At 42.4% G+C, this 20,320-nt stretch overlaps 1 protein-coding gene across 3 annotated transcripts in view; it reads left to right on the top strand.

Moving 5' to 3' along the window:
* Positions 1-326: 326 nt before the first annotated feature.
* Positions 327-20,320, top strand: part of ern2 (endoplasmic reticulum to nucleus signaling 2) — a 98,386-nt gene continuing 78,392 nt past the window's right edge. The window contains exon 1 of one of the 3 annotated variants that reach the window (XM_048552241.1): positions 327-487. In XM_048552241.1, the coding sequence (XP_048408198.1) occupies positions 422-487 (66 nt within the window). In that variant the 5' untranslated portion in view covers positions 327-421. Of the gene's footprint in view, positions 488-8,644; positions 8,731-8,984; positions 9,076-20,320 lie in introns of those variants that run through there. The other 2 variants (XM_048552240.1, XM_048552243.1) reach the window with 2 other exon arrangements.

Below are 20,320 nucleotides of genomic sequence, written 5' to 3'. Positions count from 1 at the left end.
CCGGAACAGGAAGTTACTGGAAGCTGTCTCCAACATTTACAAACAAAACAGCTCCACGTGTCAGAGCTGTCACTTTCGTTTGTAAAGACCCAGCCCCTGACGCGCACCAGTTTCCGATTCGTTAATCTTGAGGTCCCGCCTATCGCTCGAGAAAGATGATTGGTTACTGTCAACAGGTTTCATGGATTATGCACGCCGTCGCCTGCAGTCACGTGGGTGTTCCTCCCAATTCTGTCCGAGCTCCTAGTTTTGAACCAATGAGAAGGGAATTGGGTTGTGCGCGCGCCAGCCCAGGCCGGATGTGCGCGCGCCCCCGAGCTGCGTGTTGTCCGCTGGCGGTTGGAGCCGTGAAGTATGGAGGGAGACTGGCCACTGACAGCGTTTCCTCACTACCAACCCTCCTGAGTGAGTGAGCCGGGTCATGGCTGAGCCTCGGGGGCTACCAGCCCCCCTCTTGTTAGCCATACTGTTGCTGGGCGTAAGGCAGGTGAGTGAGCCCGAAAGGTCGGAGACGCTTCTAATGGCCGGAAATCTCGGACCGAAGCTTGAAGTTGGCTCCGACGGCCGCCCGACCTAAGTGGGGATTGGCGATGGAGGGTGGGAGGTTGGCATTCACTTGTCGCTTTGTGTCTTTGGTGGCCTTGATAATACTAGGAGCCATGAGCAGAAATTTGGGTTGTATGGGACATTAGTACACCGTAATGTGCCCTGACTGATTCTTCTTGCCTGTGTCTGCAGATCATGAAAGTGACTGTCAGTTGTCCGTAATCGTTGAATGTTTTGGGACGATACAAAAACATCCTTTTTTTTATTAAAAGCACGACAATTACTAAAAATAGCAATTATTAACAAGACAGACACTGTCAGATTTCCATAACCCGTATAAACGATTACAAGTGATATGTGAGGCTGGAAGAACACAGCAGGCCCAGCAGCTTTTGTGCTCCTGAGATGCTGCTGGGCCTGCTGTGTTCATCCAGCCTCATATTTTATTATAAACGATTACAAGGTTGCCACATTGACCAACTGCGTTTCAGCCCTGTTTTATTTTGCAAGGGCTTTGCTTTGATTTGAACGTTTGAAATTTGTTTGCCCCGTTTTCAGTTTTTTTTAGTACAGCGAGTCGGGGAGCCTCTACTTAAGAACTTGGCTTAAGGTGGCTGCCGGAGGAGAGGGTCTGGGCTGTTGGTCTGTCCAGACTCGGGCGTGTTGCATGGCGGAGGAGCAGGCTGGATGGTGCTGACATAGGTCAGTTACCAGTACTTGGTCAAGCCATCCGTAGCCTCATGACTCTTGTACTCGGCCCGAGAATGCACCGGATTGAGGTGACTTAAATGCGTGGTGGGTTTCCAGACGAACTGAACCCGTCCATCCAGAGCTTAATGTTGACCACTAAGCGAAAACCTGCCTTTGAACTTGCTTCGCATAATTTGGCTCGTCTGTAGAAAACTAGTTTTATGCACTTTTAAAACAGCACAAAGAGGCTTTCTCTGTGGACTACTGCTGCACCTACTCCTCTTCGCCACCCAGATTTGCGTTACAGCAGCAAACAAGCCAATTGGAGGAATCTCTGTAAGGGAATCCTTTCAATCGGGGATCTAGGGTGGAGGCTGTTCCTTGTAGGAGTCTCGTACAACAGACACTTAAGTCAGTACCTGGTGTGCCAGGCCACATGTAGGGGGTCTACATGCTGTATCTTTGCGAAGATATGTTTATCAAAGTGACTAACAATTACAAATTTTCCTTTGTAGGTTCTATTTGAAGTAACAGTTGTGCTGGATTCAAATGTAGCTTTGTTAGTTTTGATGATGGAAGATTTTCTTGTGGTCTGGAGAAAAGTTTTAAGTTGTAATTTGCATGATTTTTGTTTGCAGCCTCTTTCAAAAGACTGCTTTAAAATTCTTAGTCGCGTGAGGCTGAAATGCAACCGACCTCAGGGCACTTGGTGGGGCAGGCAAATCCAGAAGAACTCTTGGGCTGGCCTATGTGGCCATCAACAACTCTATTGCTATGGGATCTTCCTGTCTGTCCGTTTTTATGTGGTTACATCTGTGCTGGAGTGTCCTCAGACGGGGAGATTACATGTTCTCACTTGCATAAAAAAGTCATTACCATGGGTGATAATGCACCCAACTCCTGCAGTGCCATCTATCCCCTAAAAGCCTTTTGTTGTAGTTAACGTTTTGGTTTTGTTTTGTTAGTGCTCCACTGGGCTATCTAAATCATTTTTGAGTAACATGTTTTGAGAGAGAGCCTATAAATGGAAGTTATTCATATCTAAACTCGACGGACAGTCCAATGAAAAACAAGCATGCTTTTGTCACATGACTGCAGCGTGTGGGATAAAAATAAGAATTTGGAGTTGCTGCTTTGTCTCCAGACTATTGGTTGCTCTTCTGTGAATTTTCAGTACTTAATTTGTATCTCGTACAAGTTGGTAGTGACAAACTGATCATGAACAACTGATTTTATTTTCTTTTGAAATTTCAATTTGCTTGACCCTGTTGGGCTACGGAATGAAATTATTGTATAAATATTTGACTAAAGCACTGGAGCTGGAATTGATTTAATCGCAGAATAAAACCTACAAACGTGTTGCACTGTTTATGATGCAAGACTTATGGTAATTAAGTTTGGAATGTTTGATGTATATTACAAACTAGTGTTTTGAAGGGACAAAAGTTTTCCTTTAAACTGTCCACAATCAGTACCTATGGCCAGTAATGTATAATACTTAATTTAAATTAAGGTTTTAAACCAAGGTAATTCTTTGTTTGAGCTCTGCATTAAGTTTGACTGTTGATTTGTCATGCTATTAAGTGTGCAACAGATTTACTACAATTGTAATTGTCTGTCTTGTTTAAAATGTCTTCTATGCCTCAACAATAGTGGCTCCAAATATGACTTCTCCCCCTGTCCCAGGGTTCGCATATGTATATGTTCAAAGGTATGCTTATTGGAGGGACTGACAATAAGTTTTTCTTTGAATCTTGCGCATTGATAGACACCAGCACAGTCCTGTAAATTCCATGTGAAGTGCTAGTTGTGGATCAGGAATTGAATGTTGTTTTTATTATTAGATGCTTTTTTAGCTTTTTTGCTCCATTTCAAGCACTTCACTGTGTCTTTGAATTTTGTTATTACCACTTTTTAAAAAATCCTTGAACACTGTGGAATATTGAAAACATAAGTACTAAATTTTAATTTAAAAACTAAGTTTGAATCTCTGAAACCAAACATGCTGAGTCACTTGCTGAGTTTTATTCAATTGCCACTTAGTCTGTACAGGTTGCACTCATTGGAAGTGTGCAGTGTTTGAATTTGTAGAAAGACACAAGGCTTGTACTGTTGCCCCATTGGTGGCGTTTGGCCGTATAGGGGCTGTGGACTGTTCCACAAGGGCCAGTTCGCTGTGGTAGTTCAAGGATTGCCATTCAATAAATCGGTTATGTCACTAGAAACATGATTTCCTGTTTCTTTTCTCACATCCTTTTGAATTGAGAGATCTTGTTCAAGAGCGTTGCTCTATGTGGGTTACTGAGATGGAAGAAGTACGATGTGTAGGTAGTCATAGTGGTAAGTGAAATGCAGCATGGATGGTTCTAACCAGCTTGTCAGTTTTCATCAGTTGGCAGATGTGTGCGGCATTGACATTTGCAGGGAAGGAGATTCATTTTAGTTGGAGCATTTAGTGAATAATACAATCCTGAGAAGGTAAAGCTTTAGCCTTTTGAAGTTCTGAAAACTGTTGAGCTCGTCACAGAATGCGATGAATAGATATTTAAATCTTCCCTTTCAATAAATCCAAGTAATTCAGTCATGTTAATGAAAACATTTTGTTTAGTGAAATGCTATGAAGTATAAGTTCATATTCCATTGAAATATAGAGTATTGATGCTGGACAGAGTTTGTATACTAAACTAGTAACCTCTTCCTTTGGACCTTCCAACCAATCTCCTTTTGGGAAAACCTAGTTTTAAATTGTCAAGATAATAAGGTGTAGAGCTGGATGAACACAGCAGGCCAAGCAGCATCTCAGGAGCACAAAAGCTGAAGTTTCGGGCCTAGACCCTTCAGAAAATTGTTGCTGTCCACCTGTAGTGCTGGAGGGTCTATCAACTATTGTCAGAATAAAGTTGGGCATGCATCTTTCGCTGTAAATCAAATACAGTCCATTATTGGTAACTTAGTACAAGCTTGGTGTGCCAAGTACACGTTGAACCTAATCCACTTCTTGCCTTGATAACAGAGCAAAAGAACAAAAAAAATTACAGCACAAGAGCAGGCCCTTTGGCACTCCCAAGCCTGCGCCGATCCAGATCCTCTATCTAAACCTGTTGCCTGTTTTCCAAGGATCTGCATCTCTGCTCCTGCCCATTCATCTATCTAGATACATCTTAAATGATGCTATCGTGCCCACCTCTACCACCACCGCTGGAAATGCATTCCAGGCACTGACCAGCCTCTGTAAAGAACTTTCCACGCATATCTCCATTAAACTTGCCCTCTGTCACCTTGAAATCATGACCCCTTGTAATTGAGTCCCGCACTCGCGCGCACGTGTGCGCGTGGTGGGGGGTGGGGAAGAGGAGGAGGGGGAGGAGAAGATGTGGTATGCTTCTTGCTATCCACCCTGTCTATCCCCTCATGATTTTGTAGACCTCAATCAGGTTCCCCCTCAACCTCCATCTTTCTAATGTAAATAATCCTAAACTACTCAACCTCTCTTCATAGCTAGTGTCCTCCATACCAGGCAACATCCTGGTGAACCTCCTCTGCACCCTCTCCATGCTGTACGCGGTATTCCAAATGTGGTCGAACCAAAATCCAATACAACTGTAACATGACCTGCCAACTCTTGTACTCAATACCCTGTCTGATGAATGAAAGCATGCCGTATGCCTTCTCGACCACTCAGTCCACCCATGTCACCACCTTCAGGGTACAATGGACCTAAACACCAGATCTCTCTATCAGTTTTGCCCAGGGCTTTTCCATTTACCACAGTTCGCTCTTGAATTGGAACTTCCAAAATGCATCACCTTGTATTTGCCTGGATTGAACTCCATCTGCCATTGTTTTTGCCCAACTCTCCAATCTATCTGTAGTCTGCTATAATCTCTGACAGTCCCCTTCACTATCTGCTACTCCACCAGTCTTAGTGTCATCTGCAAACTAGCTTATCAGACCTTCCTCCAGATCATTTATGTATATCACAAACAACAGTGGGCCCAACATGGATTCCTGTAGAACACCACTGGTCACAGTTAACTAAGTGTGAAGCTGGATGAACACAGCAGGCCCAGCAGCATCTCAGGAGCACAAAAGCTGACGTTTCGGGCCTAGACCCTTCAACAGAGAGGGGGATGGGGAGAGGGTTCTGGAATAAATAGGGAGAAAGGGGGAGGTGGACCGAAGATGGAGAGAAAAGAAGATAGGTAGGGAGGGGATAGGTCAGTCCAGGGAAGACGGACAGGTCAAGGAGGCGGGATGTGGTTAGTAGGTAGGAAATGGAGGTGCGGCGTGGGGTGGGAGGAAGGGATAGGTGAGAGGAAGAACAGGTTAGGGAGGCGGTGACAGGCTGGGCTGGTTTTGGGATGCAGTGGGGGGAGGGGAGAGTTTGAAGCTGGTGAAGTCCACGTTGATACCATTGGGCTGCAGGGTTCCCGGGCGGAATATGATTTGCTGTTCCTGCAACCTTCGGGTGGCATCATTGTGGCGCTGCAGGAGGCCCCTTGATGGACATGTCGTCTAAGGAATGGGAGGAGGATTTAAAATGGTTCGCGACTGGGAGGTGCAGTTGTTTATTGCGAACCGAGTGGAGGTGTTCTGCAAGGCGGTCCCCAAGCCTCCGCTTGGTTTCCCCAATGTAGAGGAAGCCACACCGGGTGCAGTGGGTACAGTATAACACATTGGCAGATGTGCAGGTGAACCTCTGCTTAAATGTGGAAAGTCATCTTGGGGCCTGGGATGGGGGTGAGGGAGGAGGTGTGGGGCCAAGTGTAGCACTTCCTGCGGTTGCAGGGGAAGGTGCCAGGTGTAGTGGGGCTGGAGGGCAGTGTGGCGCGGACAAGGGAGTCACAGAGAGAGTGGTCTCTCGACCACTGCGGGGTGTGGGGGGGAAGCTGCTGTCCTTGAAGAATGTGGCCATCTGGGATGTGCGGGAGTGGAATGCCTCATCCTGGGAGCAGATGAGGCGGAGGAATTGGGAATAGGGGATGAAATGTTTGCAGGAGGGTGGGTGGGAGGAGGTGTATTCTAGGTAGCTGTAGGTAACTGGTCACAGTTCTCCATTTTGAGAATCTCCCTTCCACTACAACTGTCTCCTATTGCCCAGCTAGTTCTCTATCCATGTGGCTAGGACACACGTGGGCTCTAGGGACTTCACTTTCTCCATCAGCCTACCATGGGGAGCCTTATCAAAAGCCTTACTCAAGTCCATGTACGTGATATCTTTAGCCTTCCCTCATCAGTCAACTTTGTCACTTCCTCAAAGAATTCAATCAAGTTGGTAAGACATGACCTTCCATGCACTAAACAATGCTGCCTATCACTAATAAGCCTATTTTCTTCCAAATATAAATAATCTTATCCCTCAGTATCTTCTCCAGCAGCTTCCCCACCACTGTCAGGCTCACTGGTCTATAATTTCCTGGATTGTCCTTGCTACCCTTGTTAAACAAGGGGACAAGGTTAGCAATTCTCCGGTCCTCCGGGACCTCACCCATGCTCAAGCATGCTGCAAAGATATCTGTTGAGGCCCCAGCTATTTCCTCTTTTGCTTCACTCAGTAACCTGGGATAGATCCCATCCGAGCCTGGGAACTTGTCCACCCTAAAGTCCTCCAGAATAACAACACCTCCCCACCCTCCCCGCCTTATGCTGATTTGACCTAAAGTAATCGAACATCTATCCCTAACCTCAATATCCGTCATGTCCCTCTCAGTGAATACCGACACACAGTACTCACGAAGAATCTGGCTCATTTTCTCTGACTCCTCGCGTAACTTCCCTCCTTGAGTGAGCCGATCCTTTCTCTAGTTACCCTTTTTGCTCCTTATGTATGAGTAAAAGGCTTTGGGATTTTCCTTAACCCTGTTTGATAAAGATATTTCATGACCCCTTTTAGCCCTCTTAATTCCTCGTTTCAGCAAGGATCGTGAATTTCTTGTGTGAGGAAACGGGCATCTGCTGTGCTGTGGCACACAATCCTACCTTGTAAATGCAGTTATGTACAACTATCTGAGTTTTGTATATTCTTCAAGGTGAAGGCATCATTGATCCAAGTGTTAATTGTATCTTTTCATTAATCTGCCTATCCTGTCCAGTGCTTCCAGCACTTTTTCCTGTTTTTGGATTTTCAGCATCTTGTAGTATATCAGTGTAATAGGTTCATGAGTGCAGTACCCTAGAACAAGTTGCAATTGTTATGGTGCAAAAGGAGGCGATTTTGCATGTAGAAGGGTCTAGGCCTGAAACATCAGCCATCCTGCTCCTGTGATGCTGCTTGGCCTGCTGTGTTCATCCAGCTCTACACCTTGTTATCTCGGATTCTCCAGCACCTGCAGTTCCTGTTATCTCCGATTTTGCATGTCTCTGAGCACTTAACTTGGCGCTGTCTCTCTAATGTCTCATGTGCACATTTGCATAGGTAAATGATCACCTAATGCCCTCCTTGGAATGTCACCTGCATGTTTGAACAGAGCATTCATCTCCACGCTCCCCCCTCTCTTCTTGTCCGCGCCACCCCCCCCCCCCCCCTTGCTTTTCTTTTGTAAAACACTTAAAGGACCAGCGGGCACAGTTTGAGTTTGGATAAAGTCATTTTAATTGCCCTGAAATTCTGATGGGCACCTTAAATTGCATTTCATGCAATTTGTAACTATTGTTACATGGAGTTTCCTTTGGGAGCCGCCACAAATTGGTTGCCATCATGACCACATATCCAGGATATGTTTGAGCGTGGAGTGCTTTGGGCCTTGTGGTTTTGAAACGTGCTAGACAAATGAAGTCTTTTTTACCCCAAGTGTAGGTTAGACTAGATAGGGGTGATGAAGTCCCTTTTGTGAGGAAAATTAATGAGATAGTTCATCTTTAATTTGGAAGCCTTGTTCATCTTGTACCAGTCTATAAAGATTTAATGAATTCAATTTCAATAATTTACTGTTTGAGAATTGAAATATTTGTTTCAAAATTGCTAGTCCAGTACCGGAAACACTGCAGTGGAGTTTGTATTATTCATTGTCAGTGCATTCTATTGTACAAAATACTTTTAAAGACAAAAGTTGCACATAATGGGAATTCATGTGACTTGTTCAAATGGCTTATTGAGTGAGTAATCCTCAAATGTGTGTCTGTCTGTGTGTCTACATGTACATATTATGTAGGTGGCAGTAGCTTCTTTAGTGTCTAACAAATCTGCTCACCTGACCAAAGAGCACCATTTTTCTAAGCCCTACAATGTAACACTGCTGTAAAGAGTCCTGAACCCTGTGTTGTCAGATTGTCGCTTGGACATGGGAAGCTTGTCACATGATATATGTGGGTAATAAAATGATGATTCAGCACCCACACCCCTACTGCCTATCATTTGTCAGAGGTGCAGCTACTTCCTAAAATACTGTGTACTGTCAGGTGACTGCCCTTTGGATGACAAGCCCCAGGCCACCCTGCTGTTGGCTGAGTGTGAAAGCCATCACCAAGAGCAAGGGAATTATTCCCAGTGTCCTGGTCAGTATCGATCAACATCGTTAAAAAAATCATTGCGCAATTGTTGCTCTGCTATTTCTGGAAATTAGTTCTGTGCAAATTGCCTTGTTCATATTTAAACAGTGATTTACATTTCAAAAAATCTTCTAACTGTAAAATGCTTCAAAGGTACTGTAATATGAAAGTCTGGTTTTTGACGAAATGAAAGGTGGAGGAAGAGGACATCTGTCACGTGACAACTAACAATCCAACTTGCTTACAGGTCATTGGAGGTTTTTTCAAAATGTGAAGAGTTGAAATTCCTATCTACTGTTTAAAGATTATCTCTGTCAAGTTGCACAAAGGCACGAGTGGATGGGAAAAAAGGTACAGCTGTCTACTTTGCCCCCACTAGTAGAGTATAAAAAGCCGGGGTGGGGGGGGGGGGTGCGGCAACAGGAAAATAAACTATAGTTGGCAGAGTAAATATTGAGAGAATGACGGAACATGTTAACCTTGCATTTTAGTTTGGTTAGAATAGCTTAGGAAGCCAGAGACACTGCCGAGTGAGAATGTGAGGAGCTGTAAAAGTTGCCAGCTTTTGTCCCTCTCTGCCTGAAACATCAACTGTCTCTTTTTTTTTGGTGTTTAAAGGATTGGTAGAGTATTTTGTTATTTTCTTGTTAGAGCTGTACTGCCTTTTGTGCAATGGCTACTTCAATACTTAACTGCAATAAGAATTTAAATAAATTGCATTCAGATCTTTTAAGTGGTGATATTCCATGAGGGCAAGCTCTCTTTACCCTGCTTACGCTCCCCAGGCAAGCGAGGATTGTAAAAGATTGATCAAGAGAAATGTACAAATAGGGCCCTGTTTATCACTGTGCTGCCTTGCCAATAAGAAGATAAAGACTACCTTGGCTCTAGAATGGTTATTTTAACTGACCTGCTTAGTCAAACCTCTTGTACGTGGGAGTTGAACTTTCTGGCCTAAAGCTAGGGATACAGTCGCTGCCACAATACGTTATGCCTGTGGCCAATCCTTCTGGTATTGTCTACAACCATTTAATCAAACACTTACAAATCACTTCAGGCTGCATTCAGGCAACTTTGGAGGGGATATGATATGCAAGCTGAGTGATTTTTGGTAATCTATTCCGTCCGCTACCCTGATCTAGCAATGAAAAACTCCAGGTTTGTTCAGGCTGAGTCCAGGCAGTTCATGTCTGTTTTCAAACTTCCACCTCCAGTTAGGTCTGCATTAGCAACAGCATACAGCTGTGTCTAGCAATGGATAAACATGAATTTCAGGTGAAATGAATAAAGGGAGAGATGGTTCAATGGTAGAAATTAGCATGGAATGTCATTGATTCCTGGAATGATAGGCCTAACATACGATGAATGGCTGAGGATCCTGGGATTGTATTCATTGGAGATTTTAGAAGGTTGAGGGGAGATCTAATAGAAACATACAAGATAATGCATGGCTTAGAAAGGGTGGACGCTGGGAGGTTGTTTCCGTTAGGCGGGGAGACTAGGACCCGTGGGCACAGCCTTAGAATTAGAGGAGGTAAATTTAGAATGGAAATGAGGAGACATTTCTTCAGCCAGAGAGTAGTGGGCCTGTGGAATTCATTGCCGTGGAGTACAGTGGAGGCCGGGACGTTAAATGTCTTCAAGGCAGAGATTGATAATTTCTTCATCTCGCAAGGAATTAAGGGCTACGGGGAGAGTGTGAGTAAGTGGAGTTGAAATGCCCACCAGCCATGATTAAATGGCGGCGTGGACTCTGGGCCGAATGGCCTTACTTCCACTCCTATGTCTTATGGTCTGGTGATGCAGACTTAAAAGTAGCAGGAATACGGTATCCTGCAAATACTATGTGGAATGCAGTTATCTCATTTACTCCACATAAGTGACTTTGATGTAGAAATTGTGGACACTTCCTTAGTTGGTTGATAACAGTAGATTAAATTGAGACCACCAGCATGACTAGGAGGATGGGTATACATGAGCAGTATGATATATGTGGCAGATGCAGTTCATTGGAGACATCCATCTCTCTGTCCTTGTGCAATATTTCAAGACCATCCGCATGCAGTAGCAGCAAAGAAAGCCATTCTGTTTTGTTCTGAGGCAGTCGGGAACTTTTCCTTTCAAAACTCCATTTTCTCCCCCTTGGTGCAGGAGCTCCCTACCTATATCTGTGACACCACCCATGCTCTCCACCTCCTCCAGAACTTCCAATTTCCCGGTCCCCAACACCTCATTGTTTCAGGGTATGGAAGATCTCATTCCGTCTATGCCTGAAACTGTAAGAGACTTGTAAGCTTGTCGCACCACATGCTTTTAGTATTATGTGTAAGAAATGTAAGGTTTGAGTGATTAATGACTCTCTCAGAAATGGATAAAACACCCAGTGTGTTCTGATTGTCCTGAGACAGGAAGCCTGAATTCAAATCGCTCTTGTTCCAAAGGTTTGTCATAACGTCTCTGAACAGACTATTCAGAAAATATTGACATTGTGTGCATCTTAATTTTGCTGAGTGTGTGATAACATATCTAGAAGAATGGGTATGTATTATACTTTCTCAATCTACCCAAGCCTCCCTCACCCCTCCAGCAGCATTGTCATTATGGATCACATAGGAAAAGACATTCAGTGACTTAAGTCGATTCTTTCCTTTTGTTCAGTGAGATTATGACTGATCTGTGCCATAACGTCATCTATTTACCTTGGTGAATACTCCTTAATATCAAAAAATCAGTCTCTCAGATTTTAAGTTTTACTTGAGCAAGCATTTGCCAATGTTTCTCACTTCCATTCTCTGAAGCAGTGTTTCCTAACATAGTTCCTTAATGGCCTGATTCTGAATCTACGGTTGTCTTCCTTGTCCTAGACCCATTTTTAATAACTAATATAACCGCTTTCAAGTCCTACAAACTTAATCCAATCTATTCCTTATCCTTCTGCATTTCAGGCAACATAAGTTTAACCATACAACCACTCATAATTTAACACCTTGGAGACCTGTTGTCATTCTGCAGTGTCATCTTTTTAAGGTCAAATATGTCCTTTTCTAAGGTACCTAGAACTGCATACTGTATGCCTCGTGGTCTGCCTGGGGCTTAGTATAACTAATACTTTTAGCCTTTTTATAGCTTAGTCTTCCAACCGTAAAGGCTTGCATTCCATTTCTCACCCACTCCAACCTCTTCCCTGCAGAACGTGCAGCCCTCCGCTCCAATCCCGACCTCACTATAAAACCCGCAGACAAGGGAGGCGCAGTAGTAGTACGGCGCACTGACGTCTACATCCACCTCATCTCGGGTGACCTTCCACCCATCGTTCCCTAACCCCGTGCCGCCTGCTTCTATCTCCTTCCCAAAATCCACAAACCTGACTGCCCACTGTCTCCGCCTGCTCCTGCCCCTCCGAACTTATTTCCACCTACCTGGACTCCATTTTCTCCCCCTTGGTGCAGGAGCTCCCTACCTACATCCGTGACACCACCCATGCTCTCCACCTCCTCCAGAACTTACAATTCCCCGGTCCCCAACACCTCATTTTTACTATGGATGTCCAGTCCCTTTTACACCTGCATTCCTCATGCAGATGGCCTAAAGGCCCTCCGCTTCTTCCTGTCCCACAGGCCCGACCAGCCCCCCTCCACTGACACCCTCATCCGCCTATCCGCAACCCTACTTTTTCTAACCTCCTTATAGCTCATAACCTCCAATCCAGACAGCATCCTGGTAAACTTCTTCGCACCATTTCCAATGTTTCTGGACCCTCCCTGAAATGCAACCAGAATTGAATGCAATAATAAGTGTGGCCTAACTTTTTTGTTTTTTGAGCATCTGAGACCTGGGATATAATCACCATATTTCACCTTGTTTAAATCCATGTAGACGACATCAAATGTGCTACCCTTTATTGACCTACTTGACTCAATGTTTTGAGAAAGTATCACACTGGTTAGACATAACCTTCTTTGAAAGAGATTAATGCTGATTGAGTGCAATCACCTGTGCCTTTCTAAGTGACTATTTATATTTGGATGCAATGTTTATACTATCAATATTTCATAAGTACAATGTCAGCTTTACCTCCCCTCTTTTTTATGAAAACAGTTGTAAAACATGAGCCATTCTCATTATATCTGACTCCACACTATATTTTTGGACTTATGTGACTGACTTAGTAATCAATTTGCTGTTTAGGCATTTATAAAATTACTTCAGATTTTCAGTTTTACCTGTCAGATATTTTACTCATTCTCTACTTTCTTGATTTTTATTTTTCCTCTTACATTCCTCCTGCTGTTTCTGTACTTTGCTAGACTTTCTATAATCAATTGTAGCCATCCAACAAAAATTTCTGTTACTATGCTACATCTAACTAAACTATGATCGCTATCACTAAAACACCCTCTTCTTTTAAATTTACAAGAATTTTAAACTGAGGAGGCTAGGCTGGCTTCCGAGGACTATTCCCGTAAATCTTTTCTGAACATCTCCAAATTAATAATATCCTTCCCGTAGTTGGGTGACATGTTTTCACTTATTTGCAGAGACGTGGTGCCTGGTTCATGCTTCAAGTTTTTGTATTATTGGGTAAGAGCCACAGCTTAACAGCAACTGATCCCTAAACCAGCCCAGTTCATCCCCTCCCCCCACTGCACCACACAACCAGCCCAGCTCTTCCCCCCCACCCACTGCATCCCAAAACCAGTCCAACCTGTCTCTGCCTCCCTAACCGGTTCTTCCTCTCACCCATCCCTTCCTCCCACCCCAAGCCGCACCCCCAGCTACCTACTAACCTCATCCCACCTCCTTGACCTGTCCGTCTTCCCTGGACTGACCTATCCCCTCCCTACCTCCCCACCTACACCCTCTCCACCTATCTTCTTTACTCTCCATCTTCGGTCCGCCTCCCCCTCTCTCCCTATTTATTCCAGTTCCCTCCCCCCATCCCCCTCTCTGATGAAGGGTCTAGGCCCGAAACGTCAGCTTTTGTGCTCCTGAGATGCTGCTTGGCCTGCTGTGTTCATCCAGCCTCACATTTTATTTTCTTAGATGAGTTGTTTTTTTAAAATTACAGAGAAAGACAGCTGCTTCCTTATGGGAGGGCTGATGGATTATGACTGAACGTTCAAACCTATAAGCAGCTTACCTACTTGAGAGCCAACTGAGTAGTTGCAGAAAGACTCTCAACTGGTCACTATTCCCTAGTCCAATCAGCCAGTTGTTGCTGACTAAATCTTGGTTTGTAAAATGCTGTTGGCTCCAGCTTGTCTGCGATTATACCACTCATTGTTTTAATGAACGGCAGCGTAAACAGCTCTTACAATTAATATCAGGTAACCTGCTTTTAAAAAGTGCAGAAATCCTTCTACAATCTTTGACTTTTAAAACAATTCTTTTCCCATTTCAACCCACAGACAAAAATAAGATATGGTCTTTACCAACCTCCACCCTTTTTAAAAGAGAAATGCTATTCTGAAATTGCGTTTCATCACAATGAGAGATATAAGGACAACACAATTTATTAGTTCATTCTTCCTCGATTTTATTCCCCCCCAACATATCTCCAACTTTACCCAAACCTAGCAATTTTTTAAACCTTTAACTTATTCAGTTATTTTCAATTGCCACAATGAATCTGCGGTAACGTTAGCTTTTCCAGCAGTATGAGTAATCTTTACATTAACTATTTGAAACAAAAGACTGGATTTGGAATGAGACTATTCACATATTGACCTTTTCGGTGAAGGGCAGTGGCTTTTAATCTGTTTCCTTTGTTCCCCTGTCAGCCAGAGACTTCAAAGTATTGAAGAGTCAGAAACTGTGAGTCTCCTTTTCTGCAGTAGAGTACTTTGCGTGCAGGTTCAGTTTCTTCAAATAGTAATCCACTGGCTTCTCTATTCCTAACGTCTTCAGGCAACAAAACTGTCCCTGCTCCCAAGTCGCTGTCATTATTTGCCATTTCGAAAGGTCTGGAAAAATCAAGAGTAGCCAATACCAGTTTGTGTATTAGGACTGCCTTTGCCTTCACCTTCTCAAACACTGCCTGGCATTCTGCTGAACATACCACCTTTGCTTGTTCTTTTATATATAACAGATTTGTTAAGGGCACAGCTGAAATTACAAACAGATTTACAGCAATACCATCCATTCCTTAAAAAAAACTCATGAATTCTCACTTAGTTTTAGGAACAGGGACTTCCACTAATGCCTTCATTTTCTCTGATCTTGACAGCACTTTGTTTTTGTCCTATAATAGTATATTGTAGGTATATAATTCTCCAAATTCACTTCTAGGCGAAAGTTATTACTATGCCAGCCAATTGTAATGGTTTAATCAGGTCCTAGACTTGTTTCTCATGATTTTCCCATGTGCCAATATGTACTACAATATAGTTAAACTAGACAGTTATGGACCTTGAGACTGCCCTGATTCATGAGCCTCTAGAATGAGGCTCAGGTGTTCTTTAACCCAAATGGCATCACAAACGTAAGCAGGAACAGATTTAACATTTGATGTTAATTACACTTGCCAAGACTCCTTCAATAGGTTATTCTTAAGAATGAGGTACTGCCAGCCCTATCAATGTAGCCTTCTAATTGTGTAAGTGGGTAAAGATTGTCTTCATAACTGCATTTATGTTTCTATATATGAAGTCTAGCCAATCCATCTGGTTTAGGAACTAACGCTACCGGTAAACTCCAACTGCTTTGAGGTTTGTTGAGGTGGTTTTCCAGCAAGTACTGAATCTCTGTCTCCATCTTAGCTTGTTTTATTTTCTTGGCTTAGCTAGTAAGGATGATATTTTATAGGTCCTGATTATCCTGCATCCACATCATGTATTTTGTTAGCTAAGCAACTGGATGTATCTCTACAGATTGCTGATACTTCCTTGGTAGTCTTACAAGATTGTCCCTTTGTTTGTTCTATAAATATGAGAAAGATCATGTAACTTTCCTAATATTTGTGTTAGGGGGTTCACTTTGACAAGGATCTACCTCATCTACTACTCTTACTGCAAGACATATATGTTTTCCTCATCTTCTCCGCTATGATACCCTTTCAATATGTTTTTTTTTATTGGACCACTAAACTTCACTTTCAGGAGTTTATGCACAATATGAGCACTACATCTCCCATGTGAAACATTCTAGTTGCTGTATGTTTATCTGCCCATTCTTTTATTTTCATTGTTAAATGTACAAGTAGTTGGTGCCACCTGACAAGCTCCTTCTAAGTTTTTCTAGAAATGTGCGGGGTTGAACCCATTAGAGGCAAGAATGTTAGCTGCTGAGCCTGATACTCTCTCTGATACTTTATTGAGTTATCTAATTCATTTAAGAATGTAATGCTTACTTTAGACCCTAGCACAGATCCATGATGCCTCATTGGGATAGCATATGGGTAAATCAAGCCCCTGCTGTTCTGCAAGTCATCACCTTTTTAAAATCTTTAACGTTTTTGCAAAATTACCCATTGGTTGGGCTGAAGGGCTTGTTTCCTTGCTATGACTCTGACACTCTTGTACTGCAGTGAGACCTAGACTGTGAGTCCTTGATGCATGATGCCTTAAAAAATTTTCCATCAGTGATGCCCCCACTGAATCCACTGGATTCAGGTCCTCTGTGGTATAATGGTTAGCATACCCACCTATCACGTGGGAGACCGAGGTTCAGTTCCCCGCTGGCGAGGATTCAAGCTTTAGGGCAGCATAGTGGCTCAGCGGTTAGCACTGCAGCCTTACAGTGCCAGGGACCCCAGCTCGATTCCACTGCCGGGTGACTGTCTGTGTGGAGTTTGCACATTCTCTCCATGTCTGCATGGGTTTCCTCTGGGTGTTCCGGGTTTCCTCCCACAGTCCAAAGCTGTGCAGGCTAGGTGCATTAGCCATGCTAAATTGCCTGTAGTATTCAGGGATGTGGAGATTAGGTGGGTTATAAGGGAATGGGTAGGTGTGGACTTGTTAGGCCGAAGAGCCTGTTTCCACACTGTAGGCTTTCGATGATTCAAGTGCTAGTGACCTGCGTGAAGTGGGCTGTACAAGCATTGAGACAAGCCCGCTCCAAAATCGACCTCATTATGGCCTAGATACAGTGTCTGGCTGGCTGAAAAATGGCAGATCATATTTTCTCAACACAAATTACATATTTTCTATATTGAGGATAAAGAAAATGCTTGAAAGACACTCTGAAGTTCTCCATGATGCATGTGGGAAATGACGTTAATGATTGGGAGGACCTTTCAACCAATTGTTTAGAATGAAGACAATTTGTTTGTATCAAGCTGTATCCCATTCTGAGTCCCAGCATCTTGATGAAGTAGAGTGGTGCCAAAGTAGAAAAGAAGTGGAAGCACATCATGAATTCTGGTTTCCAGCTCCCCTCAGGACATCCTGCCCTATCCGGCCAAGATCTGTGGGAATCACAATTAGACTTTTCAATCGCACAAAGACCTATAGCAGCAATTTGTGACCTGGAATCGACATCACCCTCAATTCAGGGATTGCCAACAGTAGATTATACATCCTTTTTATGGCCCTAGAAATATCATGCAAAGGTTTTTCCACAAAAAAGATTTTTATTACAGTGTATGAAGAATTTAAAGCTTAAATTAACTCTCTTCGAAGTTTTAAGTCCAGTTAAATGTATGTGACATTCATGTACGGAATGTGTAGATTTCTGCGCAAAAAGATCCATTCCGTTCTTGGACAAATGTTGATACTCCTGTTAAAAACGCGTAGGATGTGGTTCAAAATAAAGAATACTCTGACATCAAGCCTCCAATGGCATTCTCTGAAAATGTTACCTGAGTAATGTTTTTGTCCTCGAGCCAGGTTTGGGTGTGGTACAGATCCTGTTCCTTATGTGATTTCATGTTATCATGATAAAAGCTGCACTGAAAGAATTGTATTTATTAACTAGGATGTGGTGGTTGTCCTACTAAAAATGCCATTTTAATGTTTATTGAGCTTGACCTTGCATTTTATCATAATTGTGAGAAACCAAAAGCAGGTAATGAAGAAATGTTGCAGGTCATATTTCATAATTGTTAAATCTTTTAGAATATATAGCTGGGCATTTTATATATTAAATTATGGAATTGATAATCGTGGCATTACGCTGCCCAATGAACTCTGTTTTCACAGCGGTTTAAATGTGAGAACAGCCGTCTAATGCTAAATTTGTTTTACTTCTTAACGAAGGATAGATGTGAATTTCTTTTATTGAAGAATGCAGCCAATTGTTCAAAATAATTGCTTTGTTGTCCAAACATTGTGAATTAAAATTCAAATTCATTGAAGCACTCTCTGTACTTTCTGTGCTATACAGTCTTCTGTTGGTTATTTGTCTTGTGTTTTAAAGTTTAGCAGTAAAGGGTTATCTTGCATGCAGATTTTGATTTCCCCTTTATACATGTGATGTTTTGCACTAGAGGAAAGGGATCTTGACAGTATCCCAATTTCTGATATCACTGATATATATTGCAGTTGTCACTGTGCTATTATTGATCAGCAATATTAAAATGGAAAATAAACACATTTAAGGTGTTTATCTTCAGAGAAGCACATTAATTTGAATATAATTGTTTAATCCTAAACATTATGATTAGACTATAGAGATATACTTGATCCAGGTATTTGTGTTTTAAATCATGAAGTCTGAGACTCCTGCAGTACTGCCAGTATAGAATAGGGAAGGTTCACAAGATAAAAGTAGTTCTTCTATAATATGATAGTTGCGTTCTTGTGTGACCTCACACTTTGGAAAACCACCATAGAAAATTGCTATACCTGTGCACAGAAAGTTTGTGTAATCCAGATGGCATCCACTATTCATCAACTGTGTTAAATCCAATTTGCGTTAACGAAACACGTGTTTTGGCAGAACTACCCTGTATGACATGTTCCCATTGTTTAAAATTTACATACTTGTATTTGGATTACTGTAAAATATTGAGTAGGTGTGTGCATATTTGTTCAATGAATCAAGGTAATTTTGGTAACTGTAAGTTACACTTGTTCTTCGAATATGGAACAGATCCAATACCTCTGCAATTTGACCCAGAGATTGAGTACATATTCTCAATTACAAGTCCATCATTTAGAGTTGGGTTGCTTTCTTTTTAATTTCTTTTTCAAGTAGAGGGAATTAATTGAACATGTGCTTTTCTGTGAATTTAGTATATAAATGTGGTGGAGAGGTTATATCTTCACAAAGGTTGAATGTATTGTTTCTTCTTTAATTTGTTCATAGGCATATGGATGTATTCGCCCAAGAGAATGTCGTGATGAGCTGCTTTCCTGAATCACTGCAGTCTATGTACCTTCAACACACTATTAGGCAGTGAATTTAGAGTTTCACAATTTTGATCTAATGATCGTGAAGGCACAGTGATGGATTTTGTGTGGCTAGGAAGGGAACTTGCAGTTGGTGAGTGCATCATTTGCCCTTGCTCATCTAGGTGTAGAGGTTGCAGATTTGGAAGGGCTTATCGAAAGAGCAGGGATGTGTTACTGCATTGCATCTTATAGTTGGTATACGCTGCTGCTGTTCGTTGGTGATGACGGTGGATGAGGTGTCAGGCCGTCAGACTGCTTTGTTCTGGATATTGTGGAGCTTCTTGAGTGTTACGGAGTTGCATCTAACCAGGGATTTCAGCTGAGTTGTTGCTGTTCAGACCCAGTAACCAGTTAATTTAGTTTGAGAAATGTGAGGCCTCGACTAAAATCCATAAAGGACATTTCTGAATAAGGCATAGGTTTGCTTTTGTAGCTCATAATGACAGATAGTTCTGATTGGTGGCTCATAATTTTGAGCTCTAGAAATTATTATGCTCTTTATCATCTTAAGGTTTTGATAGGATTTCTATCACATAAAACAGGCCTTGTCATTGCAGTGGCTGAGAATTGATTATCTAAGGTTTGTTAGTATCACTTAATTTCACCAAACTTGGTTGTTAAATTTAATAGCCATCAAAAAAAGTTAATTTATGAATATTGAAAGTTTTTGATGTTGGAATATCTAACTTTTCCTTCAATACATGCACTCATTCACAGCATCAAAAATTCCTGTGTCAGACAGTGGGGAAAAAGAATTGAGTAAAACTGTCCATACTGTACTCACCTGCTGCTTCAGTAGGTCAATTCCATTTTACACATCAGTCCTCACTTTTGGATGATAAAAGTAAGTTAGAGATGTGTTATATTCTGTATCACTAATTGTTCATGCCACTCAAAAGAGCTATTGTGTAAAATATGATTGCATTGGTAGCACTTTTCATCAAAAGAACAATAGAAACCTTGAACTCAGTCTCCAAAAGACTGTTGAAATTGTTGCGTGAGTTGGACCTTTCAAGACGGAGATACTTTTCCATGAGGGTTTCAAAGAATGTGGAGGAAAAGGCTGGCATCTGCAAGTCAATGGTGTTAATAGTGCATAAATAAAATTAATTTAATAGAGCAGACTCAAACGACCAAATGACTGACTGTGGTTTCCGAAGTCCCAACGTGCAATGAGGTTGATCGACTGATTGGCCCTTTTCTTGTTCTGAGAGTTGTTAAATTCTTAACTTACCACTATGGGAACATGAATGTGAATGGACTGG

This window comes from Stegostoma tigrinum, chromosome 23, assembly GCF_030684315.1.
Source record: "Stegostoma tigrinum isolate sSteTig4 chromosome 23, sSteTig4.hap1, whole genome shotgun sequence".
Lineage (NCBI taxonomy): Eukaryota > Metazoa > Chordata > Chondrichthyes > Orectolobiformes > Stegostomatidae > Stegostoma > Stegostoma tigrinum.
The sequence above is the reverse complement of the archived record's forward strand: the minus strand, read 5'-3'. Positions and strand labels throughout refer to the sequence as shown.